General features: G+C 40.8%; 1 protein-coding gene across 5 annotated transcripts in view; it reads right to left on the bottom strand.

Moving 5' to 3' along the window:
- SH3GLB1 (SH3 domain containing GRB2 like, endophilin B1) overlaps window positions 1-11225 on the bottom strand; it is a 36353-nt gene extending 25128 nt beyond the window's left edge. For 4 of the 5 annotated variants that reach the window (XM_045478148.1, XM_045478149.1, XM_045478150.1 and 1 more), the window contains exon 1: window positions 10820-11173. In XM_045478148.1, the coding sequence (XP_045334104.1) occupies window positions 10820-10891 (72 nt within the window). In that variant the 5' untranslated portion in view covers window positions 10892-11173. Of the gene's footprint in view, window positions 1-10819 lie in introns of all 5 variants that reach the window. The other variant, XM_045478153.1, reaches the window with a different exon arrangement.
- Window positions 11226-12105: the final 880 nt, after the last annotated feature.

Below are 12105 nucleotides of genomic sequence, written 5' to 3'. Positions count from 1 at the left end.
GAACCTATATCAGTAATTAAAAACTCAAATCCAGACACTCCCAAACATACAAATAATTGTTTGCAAACCATTGCACTGCTTTTTTTGCCCCTATAGAAATGTATCCATACCTCTTAATCTGGACCCTCTCTTAAGATTAACGTATATCCTCAGTTCTGCTAAAAATGTATGGTGTGAATTCTAGAGGAAATCTAGCATACTGCCTGGTATATAAGTATTTCTTACATATAAAGGTAGGATAGCATAGTGGTAAGGAGTAAGAATTTTGAGTCCATGGTGCTGAATTCAGATTCTGGCTGCACTGCTAATTGTGTGACCTGAGCAAGCTTCTGAATGTTTTCTTAGGTCTCTACTATCATAAAAGAGAGATGATACATATCGTACAGTGCTTTGAGAATTAAGTAAGAGTATGTACGTAAATCACTTTTTTCAGTGTCTGGTAATTATTATTTTGAATTTAAAAAGGGCTGCTTATGTTAATGTGGCTTTGTATTAATGGCACTTTAATCACCTCCAGTTAAATATGCTTTAATGGGATGTTCTGGGAAACTACCATTTGTTTCTTCAGGATATGTTACAACAATTGATCTATAGACTAACTTTTGGGGCATATCTTATTCATACTGTGGAGGCAGGTTTTAAAGATCATAAAATATAGTTAAATATAGTCAGCATATCAATTTTTACTATCTTGAATGTGGTGGGTTTTGAGGAAAAGCAGCACTGCCCATTCAAGAACAAAGAGGTAAAAAGATTTCCATGTGCATTTTATGGGTACTTCTGAAGACTTTCAATTGAACACTAGCAGTGACGACTTGGGGGGGAAAAAAAAGAAGTGATGACTCAGGCTGTTTACCATGCAAAATTTTCTTCTAGAATATGTGGCTTTCTCTCATCCTAACACAGGCATATCACTAGCACTAATTCTATACTCATTAGTCATGACTCACTTCTGGGTAACAATGTAATGTTTACTGTGCTTTTTTCCCCCTTTTCATCTCTTAAAATATCTTCTGCTACTTCATTTTTCTGAGTTTTATTATCTTTTTCTTTCAGCATCCTTTTTATTGGTCTAATACTTTCTGTTGATTATCAGTTAACATTTTTAGCTGAAAGGTCCTCTAGAATGTTATTCTTAGAGTCTGGTGTTAATTCCCCACTGAAGGTCTTGTTCAGGGGCTAGAAATAAAAGCTTCAATAGCTTTTGTAAAGCCTTATGTCTTTTTGAGACTGGCTGATAGACAAGCCCTGACCCAGTGAGTGCAACTGAAAATAGCAGTTCCAAAGCTACTGCCTAAGCCCACAACCTTGCAATGTACTGTAACTGAGGATAGGAATAGGAGTTGCATTGGGCAAAAGGTCAAAACTCTGATGCCACAGTCAGTTGGGTAACTACTATAATTTCACTCTTAAGAGTGAACTCTGGTATTCTCTCTACAAATCCCTAAAGATTCTAGGCTACAGACCTCCTACAGAGGTTAGAATTTTACATGTTCGAGGTCTACCTCTAGTGGTTAAATAGGTTATCTCCCAGATAAAGCAACCAATAGGAGGCAAACAAAGGAGGAAATACATCCAGGTTAACATGATCTATGAAGGCTGATCTACCAATAGAGAAAAATTCTTAACTTAGCACCTTAATAAGTATATGTATTTCTTTATTGCATTCATTCCTTCAACAAATATTTTTAAGTACCTTAATATGTGCCATGCACTATTCTAAGCACATGGGTTTAAGTAGCCAGAACAAAGTTTCTGCTCTTAGAAGCTTACATTTTAATAGAACAGACAATAAACAAGTAAACAATCCGATAATAAGGATACAAAAAGACAATGGATATAGGACCGACAAAGTTGGTCCTATTATTTTTTGAGTGACTGAACAATTAAATGAGTGAATTAATGAATTTGAGTGTAGAAGAAGGAAGAATTCATTCTGCAGGGAAAGGGAGAAGCAGGAGAATCAGGGAAGGCTTCAAAGGGAGAGGAATATGCAACCTGGGCCTGGAATGGGGAACAGGAGTTTGAAAGGTGTGAGATGTGGGTGGTTAGAGAAACAGCTTCTCTGAACAGGTAACAACTGATCTAAGAGCAAATGATAAGAAATGGGCTATGTAAAGATCTAAGGGAAGGGTATAAAGTCCTTTCATGACTGATCTTCCAGTTGCATTTCTAGAAGATTCATCAGCACCGCCTTTATACATGTTAGTTTTTTTATAGAAGTCCTTAACAGGGAAGTCAGATGCCCAACCAACTGAGCGACCCAGGCGCCCCTGTTAAGGACTTCTATAAAAAACTAACATGTATAAAGGCGGTGCTAATGAATCTTCTAGAAAATACTTCCGTATTTTTAACAGTGTCAGGGCTTAAGATAAATTAGAAAATGCCATATACCAAGCTGTGCATTTTATACCAAATACTAAAAAGACCTAAAACCCAAAACCAAAATAAACTCTTATAACACATAGGTAAGAATCACAACTGCAGTGATGAACATTTTGCCTAACGTGTCAGTGTTGCGATTCAATCTCACATCTGTTTAAATCACAGTCTCTTTATACTGTAAGACTTCCAGTAAATAGTTGCTGATTTAAAAAAATTAGTATTTTCTTCTACCATTATATGAATATATTCTGTTTTTCCTTGCCTCTGTGTCTTTGTTTGTAGCACTCTGGTCAGCTGTATCCTACAGTCCACCTCTGCTTCTTACATGATATTCAATAACTATCAACTTAAGGTTAACTTTAATCCTATCTAGAATGAGCAAAAAAAAAAAAAAAAAAAAAAAAAAAAAAAAAAAAAAAAAAGGTGCCAGTACAGAAACACACTGCAAATGTTCTATATTTAGGTTGAAATTATACATTTATATTTTATTACTCAAACTTATAATTGTAAAAGACACAGTATCTCCCATGACTTTACTGTGGGGGTTTAAGGATTTTTTTTCTATCATTAATCAGCAGGTATGACATATTAAGTTAACAACATAGTATATTTAATACACACATTTTTCTCTAAAATATTTTAAAGAAAGCTTACAGAAAATGAGCTACATCAGCTAAATTTAGGCGTTTTAAATTGTTAATAAAGATATTTATGTGGTATATATTTTCTTCTATCATAAGTGAGATAAAGTATCAGCATATGACACAGTTCTTTTGCCATCAAGGATTTTATGATCTTAAGAATGCTGGTTAAACACAAACATGAAATTATAATAATGGCACCCTTCTGAGACAGACAGAAGACCTTTTCTTTCCAAAAAAACCCAAAAAAAACACAAAATTCCTGGGGCGCCTGGGTGGCTCGGTCGGTTAGGCGTCCAACTTTGGCTCAGGTCATGATCTCACGGATTGTGGGTTCAAGCTTTGTGCTGAGTTCTGTGCTGATAGCTCAGAGCCTAGAACGTGCTTTGTATTCTGTCTCTCTCTCTGTCCCTCTTTAGCTCACTCTCTTTCAAGATAAATAAATATTAAAAAAAAAAAAAATCCTTTCCCTAATTACAAAAAATTTAAAATTTTACTTTAAAAAGTTTTTGTTTTCGGGGCACCTGGGTGGCTCAGTCGGTTAGGCATCTGACTTTGGCTCAGGTCATGATCTCACGGTCCGTGAGTTCGAGCCCTGCGTCAGGCTCTGTGCTGACAGTTCAGTCTGGAGCTGTTTCGGATTCTGTGTTTCCCTCTCTCTCTGACCCTCCCCCATTCATGCTCTGTCTCTCTGTCTCAAAAATTTAAACAGAAATGTTTAAATAAACATTAAAAAAAATAATAAAAAATTTTTGTTTTCAACATATTTAAGTCCAAAATCACTAAGTTTGTAGTCTTCTGAGGATAACCAGTTGTTAGTTAAAAACAATAGTTGAGGGGCACCTGGGTGGCTCAATAGGCTAAGCGTCTGGCTCTTGATTTCAGCTCAGGTCATGATGGTGAAATCTGGTCCAACAACAGGCTCAATGCTGAACATGGAGGCTGCTTAAGGTTCTCTCTCTCCTTCTCCCTCTGGCCCTCCCCCACACACATTCTCTCTCTCAAAACAAAACAAAACAAAACAAAACAAAAAACACCCACAAAAAACCCCCTATAGTTTGATTTTAAGCATTTTAATGAACTTTCAGCAGTACCAATAAAAACTTTTGTGAAAACAACCTACAATGAAAGTCAAAATATGTCCTGTAAGTCCAAATCCAATGTTCTCTAAAATGTAATTTGACGTACAATTCTTTCATAATGATTTCATTAGGAATATAGTAAAATGACACGAGAACCGAAAGCTTAATAATCCCCTTCTCTTTACATATTTTCTTCACACATTTCTTTAAGGAAAGGACTGTCTTTGAGTCAGCCACATTATGCCAGACACTGTGATCCTTTCTTTACTACAGGATAGGCATCTAGCCTACAGGATTCTATCCCATGCTTTACTACAAAGATAAAAGCACAAGCAAAAAGACTGTATGATGAAAGACATCTATTTAGTATGAACTCTAATCATCAATTCTTTGAGTGGGTAAAGTAACATTTTAAAAGTTATCTAAACTTCTTAGGGTAAAATATATAGCACAAATTCTGAATATAATGAATTCGTAAATTGTAAAATTAGATCCTTCTCAACTTATTCTCAATTTTGGCTGCTCTTTGGAATTACCTGGGCAATCTTTCTTTTTTTTTTTAATTTTTTTTTTCAACGTTTATTTTTGGGACAGAGAGAGACAGAGAGAGACAGAGCATGAACGGGGGAGGGGCAGAGAGAGAGGGAGACACAGAATCGGAAGCAGGCTCCAGGCTCTGAGCCATCAGCCCAGAGCCCGACGTGGGGCTCGAACTCACGGACCGCGAGATCGTGACCTGGCTGAAGTCGGACGCTTAACCGACTGCGCCACCCAGGCGTCCCAACCTGGGCAATCTTTCAAAAACAATGATGCCAAATCCAACCACAAGGATTCTTCTTTAACTAGACTGAGATGCAGCCTGTAAAGATTTCTGAGGTAATTCTAAGTGCAACTAAGACTGAGAACTACTGTTCTAAGCTCATAGGTGATTATATTAACATCAGGTTAACAAACCATCTTCTATCAGTCAATTAACACCAACAGCACCATAGGATGTGAAAAGTTTTGGGTAACACTAAATATGTAAAGTTTTTACACAATCAGAAAATGTATGGACTTTGAATGTGACATGTTTTATTTAGTAGAATTTGAGAGACATGGTGAAGTTGTCGCAGTTTATATTCTATAGAAGAAACAGGATTTCAAAAGGGCTTGGGTGAGTGTTTGGTCACGTTAGAATTCCATCCAGAATGGATCTCACAGAAGTTAGTTGAGGGCAGCAGCATATTCATCTTTACCTCTAGGCTTAGACACACCATTGTTTGCTAAATTAAACTGGAGATGAAAGCCAAGCTTGCAACTAAATTTTAAAGACTTTTTTTTTCCCCTCAGAAAATAGCTGGCATTCATGAAGTTTATACAGTAACTTCAGTAGGCAGTTCAAAGGAAATATTAGAAAATTAAACTCCTAAGTAATTTAACTTGAAAATATTTTTTTAAGAAACAATATGGTCTTATTTTAAAGATGGTGAGCAAAATTTTGCTTCAATATCAATTCTGAAGTAAAAATGTGTCCACTTGGAACATTTATCAAGTGAAGTAACAGAATAGTACTTCACAAAATGGATATTTACTACAAAGAATAAAATAATTATGATAAGTTGGGGTTAGCCTATGAAGTCTATGAGGGCAGAGACCAGGTCTCCTTTACTTTTGTACTTCAATGCCAAGCACCTAGAAGGTACTAAATAAATACAGGTTAAACAGTTTAAAATTTTAGACTGGCATGAGTCAACTTCAACTTCAGCAGATTTAATGTTAGAAAAACGCTAATAAAAATAACAAATTATTTAACATACTAAATGATTCAAAGAGTAAACTTTGAATATGGATACCCTGCCTGACTAAAATGACAGAAACTTTTTTCTTTCTTTTTGAGAGAGAGAGAGACAAAGAGCGAGCATGAGCAGGAGAGAGGGGCAGAGGGAGTGAGAATCTTAAGCGGGCTCCGTGCTGAGTGGAGGTTCACGACCCTGGGATCACGAGCTGAGCTGAAATCAAAAGTCAGATGCTCAACCAACTGAACCACCCAGGTACCTTCTAAAATTATATAAATAAAAGAACGATGTTGGATATTGTGAGATGGGAATAAGAAACAGAGTTGATTCCTTAGGACACACAAACTTATAAAGATGTGAAAGCCATAGAGTAATAGAATTTTACAGCTCCAAGGACCTTCATTAGAAGAAAAAAAAAGCCAAATGATCATACAGAATTGAAAAATGACACAAGATTTCACATCAAGCTCTTGGGGTCTGAGATGGACTGAAGTTTCATCCAGTGGGAAGGAAAAGACTACACAGAGAGAGGGTGGAGGGCACTGAAGAGGAATTTAAATGTATGAACAAAAGTCTACAGTTAGAAAAGTACAAGATATTTTGGAAATTAAAAAATAATTTGATAGGAATACAGTGTGTATACATGAGTGAAAAAAAAGACAAGGCCAGAAAGGAGTATGTAATACTCAACTAAGGAGTCTGGACTGAAAAGACAGATACTAAGACTAAATGGCTTTTAAGACCCTAATAAAGTAACAATTTATGGAGGATAAATTACCTGATGCTTTTGTATTCTATTATTTTGAGGGAGTTAAGAACAACAAAAGCACCCAAATGGAATAAATATTCCTACTGATTTATACATTTTACCTTAATATTCTTTCAAAGTGGCAAGGCATATAAATATAGCCCAACGCAGTGCTTGAACTCAAACTGTTGTGATCACGACCTGAGCCGAAACAAACAGTTGGACCCTTAACCGACTGAGCCACCCCTGTGCTTCCATATAAACAGATTTTATAAGAGAGTAGAGTGATGAAACCAATTTGTATGTTTAATAGTCTCTCTTTTTTAAAACAGGGAATGTTTACTTTTTAATCTGAAAACTTTTAAGTACAATGAAAAAAAGATATGGCAGTTGGCCACCAAGAGCATGACCTATTCCTTAAGGTATAATTCGATTTGAATAGAAATTATTATTTAGAAATGTGAAAGCTGAATTCCATTCCTACTGTTTTTATTACTTATAATGAGTAACTGGCATAGCTCTTACCCTATTCTTAGCATGAAACTTGGCACTTGGTACTATACTGATGTCAACTCAATTTAGACAGGGAATTCAGTTATTAACTAAATAGCAAAATGACAAAGCAGTGTTTTTGTTGAAAATTCCTACGCAGCATTCCAAATTTCACATGTTGCATTTTGGAATCATCTTTTTCTTCTTACATAATTAAAAAAATAGTACTGTGTAAAAGGTCAAACATTCAAAAGTATAATAGTATATTGAAACTCAGCTTCATAACTGTGAACATTCTGCCATTGTTTCAACTACTCCCTTTTTCTCTTCTAGAATATTTTAAAGCAATCCTCAGATATAATATAGCTTCTACATAAATATTTCAGAATCTATTTCTTTTTTTTTCAACGTTTATTTATTTTTTGGGGGACAGAGAGAGACAGAGCATGAACGGGGAGGGGCAGAGAGAGAGGGAGACACAGAATCGGAAACAGGCTCCAGGCTCCGAGCCATCAGCCCAGAGCCTGACGCGGGGCTCGAACTCACGGACCGCGAGATCGTGACCTGGCTGAAGTCGGACGCTTAACCGACTGCGCCACCCAGGCGCCCCTTCAGAATCTATTTCTCAGAAATACAGACTTAATAGAAAAAGATAATATTTAAGGAGTCTGTTCCTCCTGAAATTTTTCCCTTCTCAGTAAATCTCAAGCCAAACCTCATAGTCATCCATAACACATCTTTCCCTCCTAGCCTCAAGCCAATATGAGAAGCAATACTGAATAGGTTCTGAATCTTCCCTGCTATTACTGTCACCTAAGTCAATATCACCTTTTGCCTATCCTATGGCCACAGCTCCCTAACTGATAACCCTGGTAACCCAGAACATCAGGGTCTTCATACTTTTTCCCTCTGCCTTAAAATGCCTTTCCTCCAAAAAAATTGGAATGGTCACTTCCTTGAGGTCTCTTGGAATTTGATCCTGTTGGAAAGACTTGTCCTGAATCATATATCTATACAACCTGGCAAAAACCACCATCCCCGCCATTAACATATCACTTCTGGCCTTTTTCTTCATCACCACCTGATGTATTTACTAATTTGTCTTTTGCTAGATTATAAGCTCTACGAGAACAGGTATTTTGCTGATTTTATTCACCAGTGTATCACCAGAGTCCAAAATAGTAGTGTAAGACAGACATGGCAGTAGGCACTTAAGTATTTAGTACTGAGAATAATTTGATAGCTGAGATTAGGACAGAATTTAAAAACTAAAGGATTTGAAGCAATGAGCAATTAAAATCCATCTGAAAAAAAAAAATCCATCTTTTGAGAGCTTTGCTAGATTTATTTTTTTTATTATTTAAAAAAATTTTTTTTTAACATTTATTTTTGAGACAGAGACAGAGCATGAACGGGGGAGGGGCAGAGAGAGAGGGAGACACAGAATCGGAAGCAGGCTCCAGGCTCTGAGCCTTCAGCCCAGAGCCCGACGTGGGGCTCGAACTCACGGACCGCGAGATCGTGACCTGGCTGAAGTCGGACGCTTAACCGACTGAGCCACCCAGGCGCCCGCTAGATTTATTTTTTAAATCAAGTCTACTAACAATTTAAATCAAATTCTAAAAATCAACCAATCAATCAAATTCTAGTACATGTGTCTTATTTAAGCACTGTGGATTCTATACCTGAAAACACATCTCTCTTTAAAAGGATGGCAATACAACATCAAATCTCTGCTCGGCAAACAAAATCTTTGGGAATCAGCAATAAAAAATATCGAAGGCCTCTTTTCAGTCAACACTAAGTCTCACAAATCAAATCATTTCAGACTCTCAACCACTCACTCTCCTTGCACTTGTCTTTTAACTATCGGAAGTAGGCTAATTTAAATCAATAAATCATTTTAACCAATGTCTTCATAATATAGCATATGTTTTATTTTTAAAATGTTTATTTATTTTTGAGAGAGAGCAAGCAGGGAAGGGGCAGAGAGAGAGGGGGGACAGAGGATCCGAAACAGGCTTGGCGCTGACGGCAGAGCCCTATGAGGGGCTCGAACTCACCAAACCTGAGATCATGAGCTGAGCTGAAGTCAGACGCTTAACGAGCCATCCAGGCCAAATGAACCATCTATAGCTTATATTTTAATGAAGGAGGAGGAGATAAGGGTTAAGGCAGCTAGCTTATTACTCACCATGCAGATTTTGGAACTTAGAAATCAACACCTAGAAGGAATTTCCCACTGCCTTAAGTATTATCTGCTTAAGTGTTATTGAAATGCTCAGATTGTATTAGATGATCTTTAAAGTCTCTCCAGTCTGCAACATTCTATATTCTATATCTGCAATGCCTACTCTGCAAGAGAAAAGCAGCTTTCAATGAGTAGTAGATCAGGCAGCACTTGGTTATTTACTAGCCATGCAAGTTAAACAAGTAACTTAACCTCTATGAGGCTGCTTCCTCATATATAAAAGGGGTTAATTAACAGCATCTATCTGGCAAAGTTACAGAAAGGACAGTAGATCATCTGTCAAATGCCTTGCATATGTGTGACAGTTTTTTTCACAATATAGGCAGCTATTACCTAGCTCGACTTCTACCATTCTCTTGCCAAGAATAATGCAATGTAAGATCAACTCCACCAATGAAACTGGGGTAAATGAGAAAAGTAATAAGGCAGTGCAACTGACTTACATTTCAGTATCAGTTTGGTATGTGTATTAGAAATTTTTTTTTTTTGTTTTCTCTTTACAAAAGGGAATGTTGTTGCTACTATGACTATGTCATTAATTTAAGCACCAGATTGTTTATAACTCATGTTGTGGTGAAATTTACATCTGTTCATAGATTTAACCCAGTTGACATAATGTGGGTGATAGCTGGGGAAAACTGTCCAAGTTCCCCAGTGCTGACACTTCCTTGACTGCGGAATGCCGCAAGACGGCTAAATTTCCCCCTTACAGTGTATTTGAAATATAACAACTCTGACAACACGCATAACGCGAATCTTCCCCTCCAGCGTCTCCTTGTCCTGCTGCCGATGCTCCTCATTTTGAGAACGAGGTGGGAACCCCCAAACTCCAGGCTTCCCAAGGCCTTGGCAGAGTATGGACGCCAACCGACGATCTCCATTTCGCCCGCGGACCGCCCTAAGCCCAGGGACCTTCCTTTCAGGGAGAGAGAGGGCTGGAAGGAACTGCGCTGGCAGCTCTTTCGGTTCAGGGGCAGGAAAAGGAAACTTCCTTCTTGGACTCGGCGAGGAGAGGGAGAGAGACGAAAGGAAAGGGTGGGGGTGGTGCAAGAAAGGCCCGTCTCTCTCGTTACCGCGCCGGGCTAGCAGGGCCTTTGCCCTCCCCGGGAGGGCGGCCACACCAGCCCTGGCGATGTGGGGCCAGAAAGGCGGGCGGTGCTGTCTCTCGGTCCGGAGCCGAATTCAAGGTGTCCTCCCGGGGCGGAGGAAGCTCCGCACCCTCTCCCCACCCCGCCTCGCTTCCGGGGAAGCGGCGGTTGAACTGGAAGGGGGCAGAAAACCGCCGCCGTGCCCGGAGGGGGCACCAGGCCGCGCCCATCACCCAAGCCTCCGGCCGCAGGCCTGCCAGCGGGTCCGTGTGGTCGGGTGCGGGGAGCGCCGCCGCCTCGCGCGGCCCCTCCTCGGCCCTCTCGGGCGCCACCCTTTCCCCCCCACCGCGGTACCTGCACAGCACGACTGAGGAAGGTGCCCGCGTCCGCCGCCAGCTTCTTCACGTTGAAGTCCATGATGTTCATCCTGGGCGGCGGCAGCCGGGCGGAGCTGCCGGCTGACTTAGCGGGGAGGCGCCGAGGCCGGGCTGGGGCACCGGGCGAGAGTGGCGGGGGCAGACGTGGTAGGTGGAGGGAGGCGGCGCCAGCCCCGCCGCAGCAGCTGTCGTTTCCGCGAGGGGGAAGCGAGAGGGTGGGGCGAGGGGAGAGAACGAGCCGGGCGGGCCGCGCGCCCGGGTGGCGGCGGGGGCGGCCGAGACGTCGGGCCTGCTCCGCCGAGTCTGGCGCTAGCGTCGGCGCTGGCGGCCGAAAGCTTGAAGGAGACTGACGGACTGGTAATGAGCTGTATGGGGCGGGGTCCCGGACGGAGGAAGCCCCGCCGCCCGCGGGGTGGAGCCTTTTCAGAGGTTGTCGCGGGAACAGCGACCCCTTCTGGATCGCCGCGGCGCAGTCGCGGGGCGCGCCGGAAGCTCGGCCAGCTCCACCGGAGGGAGGGGCATGTTAGCTCCCAGAAGTGAGTAGTGAGTCGTGGGGGCCCTGGTTTGCAGGTTAGCCGCTGAAAACTGAGAGCAGAGACAACCCAAATCCCCCGTTTTGTTTCAAGGGAAAATATGAAAATTGTAGCACAGAATGACGATATTATGAAATTACAACCAACAGATAACTCCTTAGCATCTTGTAGCAGCCACGCCCCGCTGATCCCTGACGCCTGGTGGCACTCGATTTACGTTTGCTGAGCAGGGCTGAGTTTATAGTTCCCACTGAGTGTGTTGTTCATTAAGGATTATTGAGAATCTTCTGTGTACCAGGACTGAATCAGGGACTGACATACCGTACTGAACAAAACTGTCCCTGGTCTCAAGGAGCTCTCAGTTGGGTTACTTGACAATCTTCGGGCCCTTCACCCCCACCAGAAGCTCCGTTAACTATCTGCTGCTGCGGGGGGGTTTGAGTGCCTTAAAGCAGCAAGCCCACGTTGGATTATTCGAGCAACACAAGCCGCCTACTGTGTGCAAAGTACGGTGACGGGGGATACAAAGTGCCAGGTGGGAGACACAAGGAAGTATAAAATGGTGAGTGAGACTGAATAACTCTTAACCCTTAACATTCAGTGTGGGGAATTTTAATAACAAATGAAAATATGAAGTGAAATCTGTTCAAAAGCCCATAATGCCAAGTAACTTCCAAAGCAGCTCTCACGATACGACCTATGCTTGAACTAAGTTAAAACAGGCGATAGC

Source organism: Leopardus geoffroyi, chromosome C1 (assembly GCF_018350155.1).
Source record: "Leopardus geoffroyi isolate Oge1 chromosome C1, O.geoffroyi_Oge1_pat1.0, whole genome shotgun sequence".
NCBI classification, from domain to species: Eukaryota; Metazoa; Chordata; class Mammalia; order Carnivora; family Felidae; genus Leopardus; species Leopardus geoffroyi.
The sequence above is the reverse complement of the archived record's forward strand: the minus strand, read 5'-3'. Positions and strand labels throughout refer to the sequence as shown.